Here is a 24393-nt window from a genome sequence, read left to right on the forward strand (position 1 = left end):
AGAAAGAGAGCAGACACAGGGTGAGTTGAAGATGAAGGGAAGATATCTAAAAGAAATAAAATGAAATTAAGGGATGAGAGAGCAACATACTGAGAGAGGGAGATAGGGAGAGATAGAATGGGGTGGATTATCTCGCATAAAGGTGGCAAGAGGAAGCAGCTCTGTGGGAGGAGGGGAGAGGGCAGGTGAGGGGGGAATGAGTGAACCTTGCTCTCATCCGATTTGGCCTGAGGGGGAATACCATACATACTCAGTTGGGTATCTTACCCCACAGGAAAGAAGAGGGAGGAAGATAAAAAAAATAAAAGGGGGGGGGGATGATGGAGGGGGGGGCAGATGGGGGTGGAGGTAATCAAAACAAACACTTTGGAAAGGGGACAGGGTCAAGGGAGAAAATTCAATAAAGGGTGATGGGTTGGGAAGGAGCAAAATGTAGTTAGCCTTTCACAACATGAGTATTGTGGAAGGGTTATACATAATGATACATGTGTGGCCTAGGTTGAATTGCTCGACTTCTTAGGGAGGGTGGGTGGGAAGGGAAGAGGGAAGAGAATTTGGAACTCAAAGTTTTAAAAACAGATGTTCAAAAAAAAATTTTTGCATGCAACTAAAAAATAAGATACACAGGCAATGGGGCGTGGAAATTTATCTTGCCCTACAAGAAAAGGAAGGGAAAAGGGGATGAGAGGGGAGGGGGGTGATAGAGGGGTGGGCTGACTGGGGAACAGGGCAACCAGAATATATGCCATCTTGGAGTGGGGGGGAGGGTAGAAATGGGGAGAAAATTTGTAATTCAAACTCTTGTGAAAATCAATGTTGAAAACCAAATATGTTAAATAAATAAATTTAAATTTAAAAAAAAAAAGATTTGGATCTCCAAATGTTTCTCTTTCTCTTCTTTCCCTTCCCCCTCCCCAAGACAGCAAACACCCTGATATAGGTTATACATGTGTAATCTTGTTAAATATATTTCCAGAACTAACAAAAGGGGAAAACCACAAACACAGAAAAGTGAAGCCAGCCTGCTTCGGCCTGCGTTCGGACTCCCTAGGTCCTTTTCTGGACGGGGACAGCATTGTCCATCATGAGTGGAAGGTGTTATGTCCATTTAACACTTGAGGAAACTAAAAAGAATTGTCTACAGTCATTCAGGTGCTCTGAGGTCAGATTTAAATTCATGTCTTCCTGACTGCTAAGCTCTCTACCCACTGCACCACACAGCTGCATAGGGCTTTGGTGCTGGATTCTAGTGAATGAAAACCTCAGTCTCGCTATACAATCAGTTAGGATTTGTTGAGTGTTCTTTGTGTGCTCAGCCCTCTTCGCCCAGTCTAGTTGGGGAGAAGAGACATGGGTCCATAAAGAGGTAATGAAGCACCTGAGTCTGGGTGAATGGTACAGACAGAAAGTGCTCACAGAGTTAAGAGGAAGGAAAGATCTCTGTGGTCCCTGAGGCCACCTGGAATGCCCTGAAGGAGGGACAAAGGCTTCCATCCCACAGTGAACGAGGAGGAGGAGGTGGGGGGGGGGGAAAGTTTCACCTGCCAGCACCCAGCCCCATCCAGATCCAGTGCTGCTCTGATTCCCATGGAGAAAGTCCTTATCTTGCTGCGGTTTGCCCTAGTCTTGGGCCAGGTGTCTTCCAGCTTTCAGGAAAAAAATTTGAAACTGAAGGTGAAGTTGTTTTCATGTCTCTTATAAAAAGATTCTGGGGGACCTAAGTGGAGGGTTGGGCTGAGAGCAAACAGCCATTGGCTGGGTGGTAATGGAGTGTGTGCTGTGCTACGTCAGCCATGAAGAAAACATTTCACTCTATAAAAATAAATAAATAAAAATACAAAAATAAATCAAACATTCACTCTATAAAAAGACTAGTTCAGAATCAGTCAGGCAGTTGATAAACATTTATTAAGTGTCTACTGTATGCCAAGCACTATGGTAAATGCTGGGGATACAAAAAGAAGCAAAAGACAGTTCCTGCCCTCAAAGAACTCACAAATGAATGGGGGAGCACTGAAGAGGCCTTAGAGGCCCTGGAGTCCAGGGGTCTTTAACTTTTTTTCTGTGTCATGGGTTCCTTTGGTAGGTTAGGGAGGTCTGTGGACCCCCTTCAAGGGAAAAAAATAGCTGTAATTAAAGGAAACACTAAATTTCAGTTAGAGGTTAGTGACAATAGAGATGTCATTCCCTGACCTAGTCTCAAGACTTCATTTTATTGAGGAGGGATCTGTGCAGGTGGGCAGTGATGCGGAAAGAACAGAACCCTGGTTCTCTTCCTGCTACACCGTGCTGTTCAGGTTCAAAGAACTAGGGCTGGGGAGAGCATGATGTTCCCTCAGGGCTTGCTTTTCATGATTCTACATGTTCAAATTCAGAACAAGTTTTTCAAAGGACATTGCAACCAAAGCACAGGAGAAGTGAGGAATCCAGCCTGTCCCAGATAAGTGACCCAGATAAGTGACTCTTGTAATTCAGGCCACCTTCTCCAACTGTGGTCTTCAGCCTTGAGTTTCCAGATCTAAGGTCAAGGGCTTCCCAGGCCATGGGGGGAAAAGCTCTAGATGCGGAATAAGGATAGTGAGTTTGAATTCTGCTTTGGAAACTTACTGGCTATGTGACTTTGCGCAAATCACTTAACTTTTCTGAGTCTTATTTGCCTTATCTGTGAAATGGGGGTAAAAATGGTCAGGCTCCCTACCTCCTAGGGTTATTGTCATGAAAATGCTATAGAAACCCTAAAGCAATACACAGAATCTTGTTGTTCACTTGTTTCAGTTGTGTCTGATGCTTGGTGGTCACGTTTGGGGTTTTCTTGGCAAAGATCCTGGAGTGGTTTGCTGTTCCCTTCTCCAGCTGATTTTTTACTGAGGCAAACTGGCTTAAGTGACTTGCCCAGGGTCAGCTAGTAAGTGCCTGAGGCTAGATTTGAATGCAGGAAAAGGAGTCTTCTTGACTTCAGGCCTAGCATTCTGTCCACTGTGCCACTTAATTGCCCAAATACATAAACGGTTTATAATAGTAATTGTTTCTAATTATAATCATTATAATCCCTTTATTACTTCGCCCAACGTCCAGTTCCCTTTCAACAAGCATGTCTCTGCGTTTGTTCTCCACTGTCATCTCTCCCCACCTTTCCTCTCTTCCCCCACCCTCGTGTCAGTCTGTTGGCGGAATTTCATCGATAGCCACTCCTGACAAGGGTGTTCCATGGTAGATCTATTTTCTGTTTTCCAGCTGCTCAAGGGTGTTGAAGAGAGTGGAGGTGGGGCTGGGGCTCATGAAGGGGAAAGGGGAGGAGAAAGTTGGAGAGAGCATGAGGAGGGGCTGGATAGAAATAGCTAGACATGGAGACCATGCATATAAAGGTAGGAGAAAACCCCAGAAAGCCTGTTGAGGTAGGCATCTCCCTTGCACCCTATTCCCCGTCCCAGGCTCCAGAGGAGCCTCTGGCTCTGGAGGGTAAGGAGATGTAATCCCTATGTCACTACAGGCCAGCGGAGAGGAATGTTACCAGCACTCAGATTGCACAAACAATTGCTGTCTCATAGGCTTGCTCAGGGGCTTGAACTTTTGTGCTCCCAAAGGGAAAATAGAGATGCTATGTTTACCACAGGTGGGTTACCAGGTAAAAGGTCCCAATGCATGAGGCCCGTCTATCTCTGGGGGATAGAACTGGGTCTCCCCTGCTGGGCAGGGTCACTGCTAGTTGGGAAAAGGAGGTGACTTCCCCACCCAACCCTCTAGTGCTAAAAATAAACAAACAAATAAATCATACATACGCATATATATCCACACACACTATAAGCCCATAAACTTTGCATCTTCCTCAGTCACCAAAGCAAAGCAGGATGGCAAGGATGGTTTTTCTCCAGGTTACTCTTTGAGACCTTCCTTTGCCTTTCAAGGCTGCCCTTAATGTTCCTTGTAATAGGTTGGGTAGGCATACTGTGTGATTTTCTGCCTCCCACCCAACAGCAGCATCTCCAGAACACCCACCCCTAGGAAGAACCCAGAGAAAGTCCTGCTTGGGGTGGGGTGCCAACGCCCTGAACTGATCTATCAGGGCAGACCTTTGTTGCCTGAAGCGAGACAGAAGCTCAGAGCACCCTTCTCCTTTGTAATGCTTCCACCTCAGAAAAGAGAATGGAAGAAAAGGGAAGAGTAGCAACCACTCGAGCAGGTTGTCTGGGCTTGGCCATGGCTGGCCCTGCCTCCGAGAAGACAGATTTCTGGCTGCCCCAAGATGTGACCCCAGGTTCCCCTGTCTCCCTCCTGCAGACGACATCAGAGACCACCATCCTTTGTTCCTGCCACTGGGGTCTGAGTTGCAGATCTATTGATCGCTTCTGTCCCTGCCGGTGCCTGATGTTTTAGAAAATGGAATTCAGTGTCCACAACCCTCTGTCTCACACAGAACCTGATGTGGCAGCCCCCTGCCTCCTGTACCTTCCTGCCCTCTTCTTTCTCTTCCTCCCAGCAGGCAGCCCTACCTTCAACATCTAGGATCAGGGTCCTAGCACATTAAAGCTCCTACCTGCTGACCTCGCGTGGGCCTGACTCGCATCTTTGTCTCTGAGGGGTTCTTTAGGGCTGGCTCTGCTGGGGATGGGACAGGGCCAGGGAGGATGGAAGACGCAGTAAAGAGAGTCCTGAAGGGAACTCGGAGGAAAACTCAGAGAAAACCCCAAACAGGGTCATGAAGAGTCAGACACAACTGAAATGACTGAGCAACACTGAGATGACTGGTTTCAGTAGTAAGCATTGAAGAATAAAAAAAAAATTATGGTTCAAGGAAGGTATTTTTGTGAAAAGCTTTCTCTTTTGTGAAATTTGTTCTATATGGCTAGGCTACTACTGTGGAATAAATAAAGAACAAGCATCCCTCCAATAAAAAGAAATCCGGAGGAAAAAATGGTAACCAATGCAGTGAAGTACAACAAGGCTTATTCCATGTCTGAAAATGTATGCTTCGTTCTGCTCCGACAGGCCACCACCCCTCTGTGGGAGGCACACTTCCCCATCAGAGCTCTGAAGTCAGGACTGGACATTTCACTGATTGGCGTTTGGAATGCCTCCTTCACATTGTGGCTGTCATCTTCTGGTATTTCCTGAAGACGATTGCATCTTACTTCAACACACATCTGGTTATGTCTCTGTTCAAAATTCTACAGTAGTTCACTACTGCCTAAGAGCCAAAGTTCAGACAGTTTAACCTACTGTTCAAGGCCCTCCATGATCTGGCGCCTTTCTACCTATTCACCCATATCTCTGTCTATGCCCTGAATTTTCCCACCTTGTTTTTCCTCATTTGATTCCCTATGCCTGCAGAGTATATCCTGTGTCTTTTGAATTCCTATCCACTCTTGAAAGCCCAGATAGAATGTTATTCCATCTAGGAAGACTTCCTTGATCCCTGCGACCCCCCAAACTTGGACCTAGACTTCTCCTATGATTCAGCTGTTGCCTATTTCACCCCCAAGGGTGAAACACCCCCAAACATTCCCAGTTCAGTTTCTCCTGAATAGGAAAGCCAATTGGGAAGTCTGTGAGCTAGGCTAAGCACAAATGCTACTTGTCTGGCTGGGACATATCAGACTATAATCTTTTTTTGGTCTTTTTGAGACTGGATCTCCTTATCTCACTCAGGCTGGAAGTGCAGTGGCCAATCACCAACCCACTCTCATGCTGATTAGTATGGAAATTTTAACTTGTTTCCTGCTCAGGCCAATTCACCTCTCCTCAGGCAGCCAGGTGACTCCCAGGGTACTCCCCATATTGGTACCTGACAATGCAAACACCTGGTCAGCTCTAGTCTGACCGTAGCTCAGAACGCCCAGACTCAAGTGGTCCACCAGCCTCTGCTTGGTAGTCCCTGAGTAGCAGGACCTACAGGCATATGCCTCCATGCCCACTAATTGTAAACTGCTTGAAAATAACTCTTGGGTCATTTTCCATCTGAATATCATAGAATATGCCTTGGACTTGAAGTCCAAAGATCCAACTTCTGGTTTTGACAGTTACTACCTGTGTAGCCTTGGCAAAGTTTCTTCTATTTTTCCTGAGCCTCAGTTTCCTCACGTGTAAAATGTGGATAGTACTTGCATTACTATACGGTTGTGTTGTGAGGAAAACGCTAAGGTAAAACGCGGTACCAATGTGAGCTGCTATTTTTAATGTAGCATATGTAGGTTCTGAGTCCACTCTGTCAACTTTGGATAGCACCAGTAGATCAGATCTCTAAAATGTGGTTCTAGGGGTATGTGTGTGGGTAGGTAGAAGGTGGCAGGCATCTTCTATACCATCGGTACAATATATTTCTCCCAGTATCAGTTGCTCAGTATCAATATCCAGTTAGTGTCGCCCCTAACCCTAACCCTAGTTATCTCTTTGGCATAATTGACAGCCAATCAATGTCTCTTCATTATCATTTAGCCAATTAACATTACTTAGGCTTAACAAAGAGATATTTATTGAGCAAATGCAGCAAGGCTCAAAATACAAAAACCTCTGGAATCGGGAGTCCATTTTTCTCTACCCTTTCAGTCTTTAGGAAGAGGGTGCGAAATGACCACTATTAAAAATTCCTCCTAACAAATTTACTTTGGGGTGTGGCAGAGCCGATGGACAAGTCACTTCCACGCTTGTAGCACTGGTATTTCATCTGCCAAGTCAATTCATTGCTGGGTTGGCCCAGCTGCTCTAGCTACCAGTAGAGTCTACTATGAAACTCCGTTTACTGGACCAAACAGTTGCTCTGTGTAGCATTCACAGCCCTTCTTCGCCTTGGCCGCTCCTACCTTTCAAATGTTCTTACACCTTCCTCCATTTCCTGATGCTGCATTTTCTCTGATTATTCCCTATGCCTGGAATGCTCTCCCTCCTCTGCTCAAACTACTAAACTCCCCAGCTTCTTTTAAGTAAAAATCTAAACTAAGATCTCATCTTCTACAGTGCCTCTCACCATTTATTTCCTATTTATCCTGTATATAGCTTGCTTGTAAATATTTGTTTGCTTGTTGTCTCTTCCACTAGACTGTAAGCTCCTTGGGGGCAGGAACTATCTTTTACCTTTTTTTGCATCCTCAGTGCTTAGTACAGTGCCTGGAATACAGTAGGCACATAATAAGTATTGACTGATAGGACCTCTAATGGTTCTTCTGACCTTTCAAGCTCACTGACCTGGTCGCTTCTGTCTCTGATACCCATTCACCTAAGATCAGGAAAGAAGAAACATAGTTCAGACAAGAAGAAATGAGGCACCGTGTGTTCACAGCCACAAGATAGCCTGGGTGGGGAGGTAAAGCAGCAAGCTGTCTCTCTCTTTACCTGTAGACTCTCTCAGTGAGAGAGGAGCAGGAGGGACGTGAAAACTATCTTTAAATATTGGAAGTGTTTTCATGTCAAAGTGCTATTGTTTTTGAATCTAGAAGTTAAAACCAAGAGCCATAGAAACAAGGCTAGGCTTGATGTCAGGAAACACTCTCCACCAATTAGTGAAGTCCAAAAGTGGAATGGGATGCCTCAAGAGGCAGTGGGTGCCCCTTCCCCGCTGAAAGTCTTCAAGCAGAATCTGGATGACCCCTAATGATGTATCAACCTGTAAGCATGTACTATGTGCCAATCATTGTGCTAAGCACTGGGGATACAGAAGTAGCCCATATATACTCTGAGAATCCTCATTCTCACAGACAAGTCTCGGGTTCCAGAGCAAAGCAAAATTTCCCACTCTCAGTGCAAGGGGAATCCCTTAGGAGTCAGAGGTGATTCTCTAATGCCATCAGCTTGAACCCTCCTTGGTGGGCTTCCCCACAAGATTATCAGTTGGCAACCAATTAGTCAGCCTTAAGCAGCTTTTAGAAAAGTGTATTCATTAAGGTGGTGTAGTAAAGAGATGGTGCAAAACATCCCTCCAAAAGCCTGAGACACTTTCTCCCACAAATAAAATGTCCAGGAGAATGTGGGCTCAAGCTTAGAGTGCACATGTGGCAAAGGATTAACTCATAACTTCTGATAGTTAAAGGTCCTTTTCTCCCAAATGTGAGGTGTCCCAGAAGTTCCCCTTAACATGGAGAATCTGTCTCCAGTCTGCCACTAGGTCCTGATGAAGACATTACCCCAACCAGTCCTGTCCCTGGTGGGGTGGGGGGGGGAGGGGAAGGATGCCAGGATGCTGGTGGAAAGGTGGGAAGCCCCCAGATCTCCAGACTCTTTGAAGTTTACAAGATCCTCCTCTGGCCAGAGGTGGGAAAGAGAAAACCTAAGACCAAAACAGGTGCCTCTTTATCCTCATCCTCCAGGTAGTTCCTTCTCAAGATTTTAGCTAGAATATCATGCCTACTCCACATTACAGAACTCCTTGATTCCAGCTAACTCAATGTTTTTATATGGGATGTGGAGGGTGTGAAGAAAGCTCTAACCAAGCCTGTTGGAATGGATTTCCTGTCTGGAATAACTTCATTTCATCCAATGACTTTTTAAAACTTTTCATGCTTTATCTTAAGCCTAGAATTGACTGATACATTCAAATGTGTTCTCACCTAGGTAAGGTATCAAGACAAAGATGGGGTGGAGTTATTTCAACCTCACCTTTTCATAAAGAAAAAAAAGCAATTTCTGCCCTCAAGAAACTTACATTCTAACAGGGGAGAGAGCCTATATAAATGAAAACACACAGCTTGGGGAGGTAGGGAGAGACACCAAGAAAGGTTGCCCAGACAAGGTGGTGCTTGAAATGAGTCATAAAGGGAGACAGAAGAATGATTAGGAGGGAAAGTATGGGGAACACCCAGTGCAAAGAGAGAAATACAGGAAAAATAGTGTCCTTTGCAAGGAATAATAAGTGGACCAGATTGGCATGTAGAAAAAAGAGTAGAATGTAAAAAGGGGGGAAGGATACAAAGGGGCCAAGTTGGGAAGAACTCGAAATGCCAAACAAAAAACTTTATGTTTGGTCATAGTAGGAATAAAGGGACCACTGGAATCTATTGAGCAAAGAGGCAACGTGGTCAGATCTACACTATGGGAAAATCATTTTCATAGGTGAGTAGTGAATGGATTAGAGTGGGCAGAGACTTGAAGAAGAGGGTATATTAGGAAGGCAGAATTTATGATTTCAAAGAGAATCTCATATGTGCCTAAAAGGTCCGGAACCGCAGGATATAAGGAATTCTCTAGGCAGAAGGCAGGAGAACTAAAGCATGTATTTACACTCCACAGTAACAATCCCACAAACCAGCGTCCCCATTTTGATATTTTCATCTAAAGCTTCCAGGCCCAATAAGTCCGCCTCACAAGGGTAACCAGTAGGCCACAGAGAAGCGAGATGGTATAAGGCAAAACTGTATACATGCTTCCCCTCTACGGTAAGAAGATTACCCACTAGCCTCCAGTCAGCTCTGCTACCGGCAGCTCAGCTTCGGCTGTAGGCGTCTCTGGCTCCAACCGGAAAAGGAAAGGAGCATCTTCAAGCTGTCCTCTCCCCTCTTATAGAGTTTTTGACATCATCAAGCGCCGCCTGAACGACCAGGGCCGATTGGTTCTTGACTTGGCCCCTCCCCCAGCGTAGACCACGTTAACACACCTCCCCTCAGCCAGCGCCACGACTCATCACACAGGAAGCTCTGGTCCTGCCCCGGAAGAGCAAGCCCCAGTGTCCAGGGAAGCTCAACGAGGCAAGCTGAGTCATTCAAAGAAAACAAAGTCCATTCTGGCTACAGAGGGTCCATGGGGTACTACTACTGCTGTAATAGTCCAGGAGAGATGTAATGAGAGCCTAAACTAGGGTGGGGGCTGTGGGAGTACAGATAGGAAGATATGTGGAAGAGATGTTGTGGAGATAGAAACGATATTTGGCAGTTTACTGGATATGTGGGATTACAGAGCATTGAGTTGAGGATAACACCAAAGTTTCAGACTTTGGTCACTGACAAGATAGTGATATCTATGATAGAAATTGAAAAGTTTAGAAGAGGAGAAAGTTTTAGGGAAAACTGAATGAGTTCTCTTTTGGACATGTGTCCTCTTTTGGATATCCAGTTCAAAATATCCAATGGGCAACTAGTTGGTTATGCAGGACAAGAGAAAGACAAGACAAGAGATGGAGGAATAGATCAGGGAATCATCTACCCAGACATGATGGTTGAACCTAAGGGAGCCAGTGAAATCACCAAGTGAAATAATATCGAGAAGAAGAAGAAGGCCTTGGATAGAGCTTTGAGGAACATCTGCACTTAGTGGGCCTGATACGGATGAAGCTCCTATAAAAGAAATTGAAAAGGGCTAATCAGATAGGTAAGAGGAAAACCAAGAGGGAGCAGTCATTAAGGCCCAAAAAGTAGAGCACATTCAGGAGAAGATGATCAGTAGTATCAAATACTGCAGGACAGTCAAGAAGGATGAGGATACTTATTGCTTATGAGTATAGGCTTAGTATAATGCCTAGCACACAGTAGGCATTTAATAAATGTTTGTTAATCGATTATTATTCGGTATTTTTAGTTTAGTGAGCGTTGAGAAGAAGTCACGGCATTGAGCAATTAGAAGATCATTGGCAACTTTAGAGAGAGCAGTTTAGTTGAGTGGTGAGGTCAGAAGTCAAATTGCACAGGGTTTAGAAAAGAATGAGAGGCTGTTGGTGAAACTAAGAACTGATCCAACCATTTTGGAGAACATTCTGGAATTATGCCCAAACAGTTATTAAGCTCTCTATACCCTTGAGCCAGCAATACTGCTACTTGGTCTGTTTCCAAAGACGAATTAGGGGAAAAGGAAAAGAACCTATATGTTCTAAAAATATCTATAGGAGCTCTCTTTGTTGTGGCAAAGAACTGGGAATTGTAAGATGCCCGTCAATTGAGGAATGGCTGAACAAGTTGTGGTATTTGATTGTGATGGAACACTACTGTGCTATAGAAATGATGACCTTCATGTTCTTCGAAAAACATGGAAAGACTTGTGTGAAATAACGAAGAATGAAATGACCCGAATCAAGAGAATGTTATATGCAATAACAATAAGATATTTTAACTAGTATAAATACCCAGACTAACTACAAATGGCATATGAAGGAAGATGTTATCTGCATTCAGAGAAAGAACTGATAAATGGAAGGATGTATAGAATGATTTTACACACACACACACACATTTGTGTCTAATGGTAGACATCTCTAAGGTGGGGGGAAGGAAGAAAAAAGAAAGAAAAAGAAATTTGCAAAATTATTATACGTTTAAAAGGAATAGCAAGTTGGACATAATAGAGTTGCAGTTTCATATGCAATCATCTTTTTTATTATACTATGTAATGGAAATGCTTGTTTTATTCCATAAATTAAAAATAAAATATTTTTAAGAGAGGAAAAGAAATAGAGGCACCTAGTATAGATCTTTTTCAAAGCATTTTGCTGAGAAGGGAAGGAGAGATATAGGGGTTTAGTAAAAGTTTTTTTTCAATGAAGATACCAGTAGATAGAGATTGCAGATTAGAGAGAAAGAATGGGAATGATGGTGGTGGTGGTGGTGGTGGATGTAATCTGCTGGAGAATAGGGGAAGGGGCAAGAAAGGTTGGCAAGCAGAAATATCACCTCATAATCAGAGGCAGGAGTGAAGGAGATACTGGGGGATTCTGATAAAAGGATGAGATGAGGAGAAGGGGAGAAGATGGAGGTCCTGACAAATGTCCTTAATTTGGTGTGTGTGTGGGGGTGGGGTGGCATGAAGTGGAATCCTCAGCAAAGAGGCTGGGAGAAGGGAATTTGGGAGGTTTGAAGAGATAAAGCAAGGTTTGGAAAAAGCTGTTGTGATTAGTGGCATAAGAATCAGAAAGAAATAATAGGATTGCCTTGCTGTAGCGAGGACCCATAGTTAGCATAAATTTACAGTGGACCCAGTCAGCAGGGTCTTGTAATTTCTTCTACTTCTGTCATGAATCCTATGATGAATGGGAGTGAAGGAGGCAGGTGATGGGAGTCATTCAAGACTGGGGTTTGGCAAGACATAATCAGTGATAGGTAAAGGGATCAAGGCATTCAAGAGAAGAGGACAGTTTAGAGTTAAACTAGTTAATGAAGGCATCAAGATTAGGAAGAAAGAAGGAAATTGCTAGAATAAGGAAAAAGAATGAGTTTAGGAGGAGAGAAGCGTATGGAGAGATGAATAGATAGAAGATTGTGATCAGCTAAAGAAAATTCAGAGTTCTCGAACACAACAGGGGAACACTAGTGGGTGATAGCAATATCGAGAATATAATTACCCATGTGTATAGCTGAGATGGGGTAGAGGAGTAGAAATTAAGTTGGTTGAAGAACTAGGAGGTTAGAATAATCTCTCTGTCAATCTATATTTCTATCTATCTCTATATGTAGATGTCTATGTGCATATGTTTGTGTAGGTGTACACACACACACACACACACACGTGCATTCCCTAGAATACAGGGAAGGAGTTGGGGTGAAGAGGAAATCTAGGATCGAGCCCCTGAATTCATTGAGAAAGGAGGGAGAATATCTTGGAATTCAGTAGATAATAGCTACCAGAATCTGGATTGGGTGACGTATGAATTGAATGAATTTCAAGGGAAGAGGGTGCTAAAAGAAGAATCCGGAAGTGATAATGGATGCAGTGGTGGTGGGGAGGACTTTTCTGACTCTACCACCAACACAACTGAGTCATGAAGTATACGTGAAAATGCAGCCAGTACTGGAGAGAGGGAAAGGAAACAGTATTACCAGGACAGAGCCAAGTCTGAATGAGTGCTAATAGATTGGAGGACTGAAAAAAAATAGGTTTAAGATGAAACCTCTACAGCTCAGGCATAAATGGCACAGTGGAAGAGTAGCTAGATCTGGAGTGGGACATGAGGGGGTTGGGTTTAGGGGAGGGGAATGAGGGAGCAAATAGCTAAGGCTGGGGAAAGATGTTTGCTCTTCCGCACCTGGGTGTTCGGCATCCCAGAGACAGAAAGAGTGTGAGGGGGTGGGAGTATATTAACCACTGGGGAGTGAGTCCAGATAGAAAAACAGCAAGGTTGGCTAATGAAGACAGCTGACTAAGAAGATTCTTGTGCATTCAATTAGCCACGTTGCTGTGAATTAGGGTAAGCCTGACAGTGTTTTTGAAAATATATATGTATATATATATATATATATATATATATATATATTATTGTGTTTTTTCCCCAATAACATGTAAAGACAATTTTTAACATTCATTTTTTAAAAACAATTTGATTTACATATTTTCTCTCTCCCCTCTTTACGTCCCTCTCTTTCCTGAAATGGTTAGCAATTTAATATGGGTTATACATTTGTAATCATGCAAAACATATTCCATATTTGTCATGTTGTGAAAGAAGACACAGATCAAAAGAAAAAAAACACAAAAAAGTGAAAAACAGTCTGCTTCGATCTGCATTCAGACTCTGTCAGTTCTTCCTCTGGATGTGGACAGCATTTTTCACCATGAGTCCTTTGGAATTGTCTTGGATCATTGTGTTGCTAAGAATAGCTGTCATTCATAGCTGACCATTGTACTGTTATAACATAATACAATACAATATAATATAATTAACATACCATGACAGGATACTTTGGTATCATTGTTACTCTGTACACTGTGCTCCTGGTTCTGCTCACTTCACTCTGCATCAGTTCATGTAAGTCTTTCCAGGCTTTTCTGGAATCGTCCTGCTCATCCTTTCTTATAGCATAATCGTATTCCATTGCAATCGTATACCACAGCCATTTATGTTCAGCCATTAGCCAACAGATGGGCACACCCTCAACTTCCAATTCCTTGCCACCTCAAAAAGAGCTGCTATAAATATTTTTATACAAACAGGTCCTTTTCTCATTTTTTCCTCTTTGGGATACAGACCTAGTAGTACTATTACCAAGTCAAACGGTGTGTGCAATTTTTTTTTTTTATTTTTGGAGGGGGGAAGGCAGGGCAATTGGGGTTAAGTGACTTGCTCAGGGTCACACAGCTAGTGAATGTGTCAAGTGTCTGAGCCCGCATTTGAACTCAGGTCCTCCTGACTTCAGGGCTGGTGCTCTACTCCCTGTGCCATCTAGCTGCCCCAGTATGTGCAGTTTTAAAGCCCTTTGGGCATAGTTCCAATTTGCTCTCCAGGATGCTTGGATCGGGTCACAACTCCACCAATAAATAGTGCATTAGTGTCCAATTTTTCCACATCGTCACCAAATTTATCAGTTTCATTTTCTGTCATGTTAGCCAATCTGATAGATGTGATGTGGTACCTCAGAGTTGTTTTAATTTGCATTTCTCTAACCAATAGTGATTCAAAGCATTTTTATTTGACTATGGATAGCTTTGATTTCTTCATCTGAAAATTGCCCGTTCATATCCTTTGACCATTTATCAATTGGGGAATGACTTGTACTCCTATAAATTTGACTCAGTTCTCCAATTTGAGAAATGAGGCCTTTATCAGAGACACTTGCTGTAAAAATTTTCCCAGCTTTCTGCTTTCCTTCTAATATTGGTTACATTGGTTTTGTTTGTACAAAATCTGTAATATTTAACATAATCAAAATTATCCATTTTACATCTGGTAATGTACTCTGTCTCTTGTTTGGTCATGGATTCTTCCTTTCTTTATAGATCTGACAGGCAAATTATTCCCTGCCCCACTAATTTGCTTATGGTGTCACCATCCTAAATCATATACCCATTTTTACCTTAACTTGGTATATGGTGTAACATGTTGATCTATACCTAATTTCTGCCATACTATTTTCCAGTTTTCCCAGAAGTTTTTGAAGCTTGACAGTGTTCTGACCCTAACCTTGCTATCTGGTTGTAAAGTCTAAAGGGTGGGTGGGAGGTGACTTGTCTCAGTCTGGAAGCCCCTCAGAGAAAAAGCTCTTTTGGGGTATGGCCACTGAGGTTCCTTTAAATCTCTCAGTGCTCTTGGCACCTCTCTTAGACTATACAGTGTAGAGAATTTCCTTATATATGAATTCTCTATGTGAATGAAATCACGGTCCAATCCTTAGCTGTGTACCTGACAAAATACGTGTCACTTTAAGTGCCAGTGTGGGAGTTACTGACTCTATTACCATTTATAGAGATCTCGAGAAATCTCAATTTCTTAGAGCACATATTAGGTGTATGGGTGGGGCACAATGAGCCAAAAAGGAAAAAAAAAACATCTTTTAGAATAGCCTCTAACATTGGACCTGCTCTCTGTGAATCCAGGCCTGGGAGGCCTTGGACTGAGGATTATGTATTTTTAAAGAGATGGTTTACGAATATTTTTAAAAGGAAAATAGTTGAGTACATGGAGCTATCATGGGTCCACACACAAAAAATTTGGATATGTCAGACTAGCCCCATCTTCTTTTTTCACATGATTGCTAGGCTGGTAGATCAGAATAATTTGATAGACACAGAGTACCTAGATTTTAGTGAAGCATTTGACAAAGTGTCTTGTGGAGGGACTTCTCGTTGCTTGTATACAAGATGCAGAGGTATAGGCTAAGTGATAGTACAGTTAGGTGAATTTAGAACAGTCGATCAAACCCCTGAAGTCAGCATCAATGGCACTATGTCAACTAGGAACGAAGTGTCCCAGGGATCAGTGCTTGGCCTTGTGTCACAGAGCATTTTTATTGATGTCTCATATTTATCAAACTTGCACAACACAAAACTGACAATAATCACTACCTTGGTGGATGGTGGAATCAATATTGTGATAGATCTCAATGGGATGGTTATTGATAACTTGTCAATAGGATAAACTAAACCCAACAAGATGGGATTTAATCGGGAACAATGTGAAGTCTTATGTGGTTTCAAAAAATAACTTTATAAATGCTGTACATTGAAGGCATGAACAGACGACAACTCGTATGAAAAAAGATGGGGGTTTTAGTGGACTTCAAGCTTGACATGAATTAACATTGGGACATGGAATTAAGAGACATAGTGTTCTGAATACTAGAGAGGATAGGCCTACTGTACTCTGTCCTGGAGAGACCAGAACTAGACCTCGGATTCATATCTGGGTACCACATTTTAGGAAGTACAAAAGGGAGCAGAGAAAGGTGACCATTTGCCAAAAGTCACATAGGAGCCATTGGCACAGTGGGAACTGGAGACATGGAATATGAGGATTGCTGAAAGGAATGAGAGGTTTTTTTATCATGGACAAGAGAAGATTTAGAAAGATGATTTGATATAGATCTTCGAGTATTTGAAGGACTGACTGTCAGCGTCCACAAGAGTTAGTCTTGTTCTGCTTACTCTTTTAGGTCAAAACCAGAAGCTATGGGCGGAAATTAGACAGAGGTAGATCTAATCTAAATGGAAGGCTAAGCTTCCTAATAATTAAAGCTGCCCAGAAGCAGCCTGGGCTGCCTCAGAAGGCAGCAAGCTTCTCCCTTTTAGTAGAAGCGGGATCACCACACATTAGGTATAACATCTACCCCAGGCTTGGGGTGGCACATGTTAGTTGGACTGAATCTTGATTGACTGAGAGACCTCTGAGACCACAATTCTGCCACACATATGGTATGGCTCATATACAGTGGCCCACAATGCTGACACACATATATGGTGGGCTTATCAGAAGGTAGATTGAAAACAGGAACTGGGGAGTAGGACTTTGAGAGAGGCAGATGTAAACTTTTGAGTGGCTATTATGAAAACCCTTGGAGCCACGGTCATGTAAGGGGTTTGGTTACCCTGCTCAGTCCCTCTGCCTACTATGGTTAATCACAAAGCAGCATTTGTAAATGTCTTCAGGTGTGATTTTCTTGTTAATTGATTTGTGTAAACTTCCTCTGAATTAATCCCGCTCTCTTCTTCCTCCTGGAATTGGCAGAAGCCCCCCCAATGCCTCTCTCACCTCTGCCTATTAAAATCCCACAGTACATCTTTGGACAAGCTCTCTCTAGATCACGGTTTTCTCATTTACCAGATAAAGATTATGTCTCAAATCATTTGTAAACTTCATCATTCAGTCATTTCAGTCATGTCTGACTCTTTGTAACCCCATTTTGCAGTTTTCTTGGCAAAAATACTGGAGTGGTTTGCCACTTCCTTCTCCAGGTAATTTTCCAGATGAGGCAGACAGTGTTAAGTGACTTGCCCAGGGTCACATAGCTAGAAGCCGGATTTGAACTCAGGAAGATGAACCTTCCCTACTCCAAGTCCAGAACTCTATCCACTGGGCCACCAAGTCGCCCTGTTTGAAAACTTCTCCTTCAAAGCTCTATCAAGGTGTCACCTCTTCCATGAAGTCTTCTCTGACTTCTCAAGGTGAAAGTGACATCTCCCTCCCTAATCTCCCCAGTGTATACTGTTTGGATCTCTCTTTTTCTCCTTTTGTATTCTGCCTTGTATTGCTACACTGTCTACATTCTCTATCCCCCAATAAGATAGTCAGCTCATCTCCAAAAGATTCATGATGGAAAATGTTATCGATATCTAGAGAAAGAACTTTGGAGTCTGAATGCAGATCGAAGCAGACTATTTGTTCTCCTTCTCTTTTGTTGTTTAGTTCTGTTTCTTCTTTCTCGTGGTTCCTCCCGTTAGTTCTAACTCTTCTTCACATCATGAAAATCTGTTTAATATGAATGTGTAAGTAGAGCCTATATCAAATTGCACACCGTCTTGGGGAATGGGGAGGAGAAGGTGGGGGAAAAAATTCAAAACTCAAAACCTTATGGAAGTGAATGTTAAAAACTAAAAATAAATTAATTATTTTGAAAAAGATAGTTCCTTGAGGACAGGGTCTGTGTCATATTATTTATATTTATAATCTATTTTTTGCCATATCCACAGAGACATGGCACTGGAATCACTGGAGGGAACCAGGCTTCTATATGCTTGTCAGGTACTCGACAAACTGCCAGTATGTCAGACACAACTCAGCAGTTTTGCTTTTTTTTTAAGCAAAATTCCACAGTTTCATAATGTAAGCGATTTAAAGTTTCATTTTCATCGAAATCTTCTAAGAGCGAGAGCTCTTATAATGCAACAGACCTAAAAATGCTTTGGTTTTTTCCTGGATATTTACGCTGGTCATGGTGAATTTTGTTCCAGGAAGCATTTGTGATGTATCAAGTACTGTGTAGAGCACTAGGGGGACAATCGAAAGGCAACAGAACGCAGTCCCTGTCCTCAAGAAGCTCCCAATCTAACAGGCTCACGCGCTGAGACTTGTCAGGCTGATTCTTAATTTCCTGGTGTTCCTGACATTGAACCAGGGGGCGCTGTTGCCTGCCTCTCCCCTCCCCCACCTCCAACCTCTTTGCCATCAGTGGAAAGACATAGTCCACCAGCAGGGAGCTCTCTGGGCCAGCGGATGGCAGGGTTCTGAAGAGATAGTGGAGGGTCAGCCTACTTCGTTGGAGGGCGTCACAGAACAATAGGCAGGTGTGGGTATACTGGGTAGGCAATCAGAGCCCAAGCTTAAGAAAAGCCTTGGGCATGCTCTGTTTCCCGGGCAGGTGGAGAGGGGAAGAGGTAATGATCCTTCCTCTAGGGAGAAGTCGAGATTCCATCAGCCAGTTAGTTCCTTCACTTCCCAGGTTGCCTTCGATCCTTCTCTGCTTGCAACCAGCACTGAGAGTTTTTATTTCCTATTTAATTTTATGTTTTTTAATTATTAATGAGTTGTTAAACTAGGCAGCTAGGTGGCGCGGTGTGGCTAGAGCTGGAGTCCAAGCCAGGCAGATCTGAGTTCAAATCCTGTGTTGGACACTTTCTAGCTTCATCATGCCGGCCAAATCGTTTAACCTTTATTCTCCCCAAATGAAATAGTATTTGTAAAGCAATTTGTAAACTTTAAAGTACCGTATAAGTGCTAGCCAGTACCATTGCTGCTGTTAAACAACAAAACCTGAGCTGTCTGCACAAGTTGCTGAATTACCCAGAGGGACCGAGAGAGCCCCCTTTGGAGGGGAGGGAGGGGCAGAGAAAGGAAAAGTTGCCTGTTTTTCGCTGAGGCCGACTGGAGGTTCATGGAAGAGAGTGTGCTGATATTCTCATATCCCTGAAGACTGGCATCCCTAGACTTCTTGTCTTTTCTTCTTGTAAAAGACCATGAGCCGGAAGGTGGCACGGTTGGGTTACATTAGGGGTTCTTAATCTCTGTGGCCAGTCTGTCTGGTGAAGGCTCTGAATACCCTTCTTACAATAATGGTTTTCTGCCTACATTCCTAAGAACAAGGAAATGCCTATTTTAATTAGAAGTAAGTAAAAATAAAGATGTGATTTTTTTCCTATCTGAGGTCATAGAGGACTCTCCCACGTGCATTTTAAGGACCCTTGGATTAGATAACATCTGAATTTCCTTCTAGCTCTGGCATTACTTATTCTCTTATTTTTCCCTTTCCCTAGAACCCCCACTCGTTCCTGACTTCTCCTTCTTCTCCCTCCCTCCCTGCCAGCTTGGAACCTTGTCCCCTCTTGTCCTGCCCTATCTATCCCGTCCGTATCACTACTACCCTGCATAGAGATGGAGGAATTGATTTCAAGAACCACACAAACTTAGCCCAGGAAGGGTTTGCTGGATGACCTTTAATGGACAGAGAATCCGGTGGGTTGGTGGGGAAGGGTAGGGTGAGGCGGGGAAAGACTTCACTCCTTTGAACGTCCAACATCGTTGCAGATACCAAAGTTGGTGTTAGTGATGGAGCCCCAGATGCTCGTGTCCCCTTCACAGGTCAGCCCCAACTCACAGGGACACTTGTAGTAAACTCCATAGAGTGACTGGGGAAGACACAAGAGCTGTTACATCCCTGGCCCAATCTGGGTTCAGTCACTGGTCTAGCAGCTTCTCCTGGCTCAAGGCTGCTGCTCCCCACTCCCCTGACATGGGGGCTATAGAGGGGAGGTAGAATCCATAGGAAGCTCCCCTCCCCCCCCCAAACCCTCTGTTCTATCTCGACTTCAATAGCATGTAGCATAGGGAAGATAGCAACATATTTGGAGTTAGAGATCCTGTTTTTTGACTGTGGGACCCTGGGTACGTCACGTCCCTGATCTTGGCTTCTGTTTGCTCATCTATAAAATAAGTGGGTTGGATTAAATAATCCTTAGTCCCTGATAGCCTTAATCCTGTGAGCTGCTGGTCCCTGATGAGAGAAATGGGGTGGGGAAACATCTCAGGGCATCTCTGGCTGTCTCTAGATAGGATTCCTGACTCCCCCGCCCCATCCCCTCCTTTCACCCCATTTAGAACCAGCAGAATTCACAAGATCATCGACTCAGAGTTGGAAGGCTTTAGAGGTCCCTTCACTTTACAGAAGAGGAAACTGAGGCCCAGAGGCATTAAGTAATTTGCCCAAGGTCACACAGAAAGGAAACAACAGAAGAAGGATTTGAACTCATGCCTTCTGACCCCAAAGCCAATGCTTTCTCTACTGCATCACATTGTCTTTCTGGCTAGGTAACAGGAGATAGTATCTTGGATGTGCTAGGTAATGATCTCTAATCTTCAAGAATAGCGCCTGGAATCAGGAAGACTCTTCTTCCTGAGTTCAAATGTGGCCCAGACACTTACTAGCTGTGTGACCCTGGGTAAGTCACTTAAGCCTATCTGCCTCAGTTTGTAAAATGTAACGTATAAAATGAGCTGGAGAAGGAAATGGCGAACCACTCCATTGTCTTCACCAAGAAAACCCCAAGTGGGGTCACGAAGAGTCTGACATGACTGAAAATGACTGAACAACAGTTAGAAGCACAGTGGGAAGGTCACTAGATTGGGAGTCAGGGCATTTTAGTTCTGTCTTTATCTCTGTCACTAGTGGTCCTAACCACAAGGGTCAATGTAATATAATGGAAGAAGTGCTAAATTTGGAGTTCAAAGACCTGGGTTCTAATCCTAGTCTCGCCACTTCCTACCTTGGCTAAGTTATTTGCCCCTCTCTAGGCTTTACTATTGGACTATCTTGAAGGGCCCTTGTAGCTCTAAGCCTGATTCTAATATGCCTGTGATAGGCATAGGGTCATGGTTTTAGATCTAGAAGGGACGTTGGAGGTCATTTAGTCCAAACTGCCTATTTTACAGGTGGGGACACTGAGGCTAGGGGAGATGGGATGATTTTTATCTAGGGTCACAGAGGTAGTATGTATGTCTGAAGCAGGATCCCAACTCAGGTCTCTCTGATTCAACGTCTAGTGCTCTATCCACTCCACCGCTCTTGTGTGACCCCGGGCGAGTCAGTAGCCTCCCTGTTCTTCATTTTCCTCATCACTTAACTTCTCTGGGTTTTACTTTCCTCGTGTGTAAAAGGCAGAGATTGAATCGGATGACCCTTAAGGCTCCCTACTTCGAATCTATGATCCTGTGGCTCCTGTTGGTTTTAAATGGGAGGAGAAGAGGTGGTGGGGAAGGGAGTTCTCTCTAAAGCAAAGGGGATGGACTCGATAGCCACGGAGGTCACTTCCAGGTCTAGACTTCTGATCGTGCAATGAGGCTGTTCAGAACAAGTATAGCAAAAACTACAGTAGCAGCAAAAGCAGTTAGGAAGTTAGGAGACCTGAGTTCCAGTCCTGGTTCTGTCAAAGAATTATGTGACCCTGGGCAAGTAATTTTCCCTCTCTGACCCTCTTTCTTTCTCTTTGTCTGTCTGTTTATCTACCTATCTATCCATCTATCTATCTAACGATCTATCTCCCAACTATCTATCTATCCATCCATCTATCTACCTATCTGTCTGTCTATCTATTTTTGTTTCTTCCTCTTTTAAGCCATAAGGTAGGACCAGGTGATTCTCTTTCTTGGGGAAGAACCCTTCCATTTGGTGGCCCCAGTTCCAGCCACACTCCTTTTACTCATCACCCCTGCACCCCTCTACTATTTTCTTCCCTTTTTCCAACCTTGCTCCAAACCCTCCTTGGCTACTCACATTGGCAGAACATTCACTGTTCTCAGGGGTTTTCAAAGCACAGCGAGCCAAGCTCAGACTATCATCCCGGTAGCAACATTGGCTCTTACACTGGATACTATTCAGGCACAGCTCCCCATTTTCCTGCGAGAAAGCACAACACACCCCCCCCAGTCAATCTGGTGAAAGTCCCTAAGGGACTAGATCAGGGGTGGGGAACCTGCAGCCTCAAGGCCACATGTGGCCTTCTAGGTCCTTGAATGTGACCTTTTGACTGAGTCCAAATTTTACAGAACAGATCCTTTTATTTAGGGAATTTGTTCTGTGAAGTTTGGATTCAGTCGAAGGGCCACACTTGAAGACCTAGAATGCTGTACATCTGGCCTTGAGGCTGCAGGTTCCCCATCCCTGGACTAGATATAGGCAGGGGTATGTAAGTAAATTAATAATCAGGATCTCCTCAGAAAAAAGTAATTCTGCATACACATGCTTTTAAATTCTATCTGCACTGGTGATATTTTCTCAAGTCTTAGATGCCCTGATCAGTGATTCAAGACAATTGTAAAAGACCCATGACGAAAAATGCGACCCACCTCTGGATAGAGAACTGATGAATTCTGAATGCAGACTGATGTTTCCCATCACTGCACATGTGTAATGGGCATCATTATTGCAATGGGAGGGGAAGGGGTTAGAGGGTAAGAAGAATCTGGAGCTCACAAATTTTTAAAGATTAATATTAAAACAAATAAATAGACTTTTAAAAAAGAGAGATTTTTCTTAATTCTAGATGACTGGCCAAACAGTAATAGTCTTGATTTGTAGCATCTGCTGATTTCCAAGGTCTATACACTCACTCTGAAAATTTAACAATCAGCTCTCATAAGCTGGTTAGAGCTGCCTCCAGCACACTCTCTAAAGCTATAGAGTCTATGAGTCAATAATTCTCTTCTCCTTTAGATGGTCTGTCCTTGATATGTGCCCGACCTGCAAGGATGGAAAGCTAACTCCTTCCCTTGCTTCCCTTCCCCTCTGTCTCCTATAAGTCTGCCATTTAGGACATCAAGATTAGAAGGTGTGGAGGCCAGGTCTTGGTCCAATATTCTGCCCTTCTCTTCAGGCATCCTGGTATATTTCTGTATATGTGAGTCAGTTCTTCAGTATTGTTTAGTGTCTTAGGCTCCCTTAGGTGGAATTTGGAGGTAACAGTTGGCCCTACCCATAGGCAGGATTTGTGGCTGTCTATAAGGTATGACTTGAGGCCCGTTTCCCAATCCCAAGCAAATGCCACATTAGCTCTTCACTGTCTATGTGTGTCGACTGGTTTAAGGATGGGGTAACTTGTTAACCCATTAGTACCCATTTATACACTGACCTGACCAGGATGGGTTTAGCGGTTTATCAGTTCGCTGGTACTTTGGAAAGCAAACAGCAGAGGTATAGAGCAGGCTATGTTTTGTTGGGGAGAAAGAAGGGAGAAAAATCTGAAGCATGGGGCCCTGCCTTAGGGGATAGCCCACTTTGAGGTCCTGGATACTCCCTGGGCGGCTGGGGGGAAGAGTTGGGTGCTGGAAACTAAAGTTGGTCTGGAGGAGAATCCTACCTGGTGAATTGGCTGGCTAAGGTACTGTGGTACGGCTTAGATATATGATCAATCAGTGGCATTTGTGTAAGCGCTCACCAAGACTAATTAGCACAGTGTTGATTTTTGGTAAGGCTGTGTGCTGCAGGATACACGTTAGGTAAGGCATCATGATGCAGTGTAGATGCTTGCTATATCCATGGGATATAATGGAGCCAACTTGGTAAGGCCCCAGGCTACAGTGTAGAAACCTGATGAGGCATTGTGGCACTGTGGGAGAAGGTACCTGGAAGTAAGGGGACCTGAGTTTTAGCCCTGGTTCTGTCATGGTGGATTATGGGATCTTCGGCGTGTTATCTCCTCTTCCCTGGTCCTCACTTTCCTCAGGGAGGGTCTTGGATGACGTTATTCCCAAGATCCAGTTCTTCTAGATCTTTGATTCTAAAGGCAGATACTGCCATCAGTCATAGTTCTGCTGAGGGTCAGCCAGCTCTGCCCAGAGACGAGAGGCATTCGGTGAGGGAGCTTAGAAAGGAAATCTGCTTTGGGGACTCTTACCAGGTTGATGACCAAGCCCCGAGGGTCAGGGGCAGCGTAGGCTACAGCCAGGGAGATCAGCACCAGGATAACAACCTTCTCCATGGTAAGTGGCGGTGCTAGGGAACACGGCAGGACTGGTGGAGCTGAAGAGTCAGGAGGCTGGGCCTGCAGGGACCCTATGGTTCTGATAAATCCCCTTCCTTCTTCCCTCGTGATCAGCTTCCCCCAATCCCATGGTGTCTCTTATCTTCTGCCATGCAGGTGCGCAATCGGCCAGGCCAGGAACTCCCGTTGCCAGTGGAACCATATGGCAGCTTCCCAGTTAGCCTGTGGATCCTCTGACACTGCCCCCCCCCATCTCCCAGATGTCCTTGAGATGATGTTGTCCAACCTCCTAGCCCAGGGCAGGGCCCC

At 43.9% G+C, this 24393-nt stretch overlaps 2 protein-coding genes across 3 annotated transcripts; one reads left to right on the forward strand and one right to left on the reverse strand.

Annotated features, from left to right (window-relative positions):
- The first annotated feature begins 1587 nt into the window (after positions 1 to 1587).
- CLPSL2 (colipase like 2) lies at positions 1588 to 4374 on the forward strand. The gene is made up of 3 exons (XM_036766359.1): positions 1588 to 1674; positions 3491 to 3613; positions 4279 to 4374. The coding sequence occupies exons 1-3, from the start codon at positions 1588 to 1590 to the stop codon at positions 4372 to 4374; spliced, it is 306 nt and encodes a 101-aa protein (XP_036622254.1).
- A 15153-nt stretch (positions 4375 to 19527) lies between these two features.
- Positions 19528 to 24134, reverse strand: CLPS (colipase). 2 transcript variants are annotated; one of them, XM_036769406.1, is made up of 3 exons: positions 23998 to 24134; positions 21879 to 22001; positions 19528 to 19737 (listed from the first exon to the last, which is right to left on the reverse strand). In XM_036769406.1, exons 1-3 carry the CDS (start codon positions 24079 to 24081, stop codon positions 19606 to 19608), a joined length of 339 nt encoding a protein of 112 aa, XP_036625301.1. In that variant the 5' UTR covers positions 24082 to 24134; the 3' UTR covers positions 19528 to 19605. The 2 variants fall into 2 exon arrangements, with proteins under 2 accessions (XP_036625301.1, XP_036625302.1); XM_036769407.1 differs by lacking the exon at positions 21879 to 22001 and having other exon boundaries at positions 19606 to 19737; positions 23998 to 24081.
- Positions 24135 to 24393: the final 259 nt, after the last annotated feature.

Source organism: Trichosurus vulpecula, chromosome 7 (assembly GCF_011100635.1).
Source record: "Trichosurus vulpecula isolate mTriVul1 chromosome 7, mTriVul1.pri, whole genome shotgun sequence".
In the NCBI taxonomy this organism is placed as follows: domain Eukaryota; kingdom Metazoa; phylum Chordata; class Mammalia; order Diprotodontia; family Phalangeridae; genus Trichosurus; species Trichosurus vulpecula.

Bases quoted from the DNA above. Each gene is read 5' to 3' on its own strand.
- CLPSL2 (XM_036766359.1), top strand. From the start codon at position 1,588: ATGGAGAAAGTCCTTATCTTGCTGCGGTTTGCCCTAGTCTTGGGCCAG. The intron at 1,675-3,490 runs GTGAAGTTGTTT...ATGTCACTACAG, and splicing joins AAAAAAATTTGAAACTGAAG to GCCAGCGGAGAGGAATGTTA. The intron at 3,614-4,278 runs GTGGGTTACCAG...TCCCTCCTGCAG, and splicing joins AGATGCTATGTTTACCACAG to ACGACATCAGAGACCACCAT.
- CLPS (XM_036769406.1), bottom strand. From the start codon at position 24,081: ATGGAGAAGGTTGTTATCCTGGTGCTGATCTCCCTGGCTGTAGCCTAC. The intron at 22,002-23,997 runs GTAAGAGTCCCC...GCTTTCTCGCAG, and splicing joins GGGGCTTGGTCATCAACCTG to GAAAATGGGGAGCTGTGCCT. The intron at 19,738-21,878 runs GTGAGTAGCCAA...TGTCTTCCCCAG, and splicing joins ACAGTGAATGTTCTGCCAAT to TCACTCTATGGAGTTTACTA.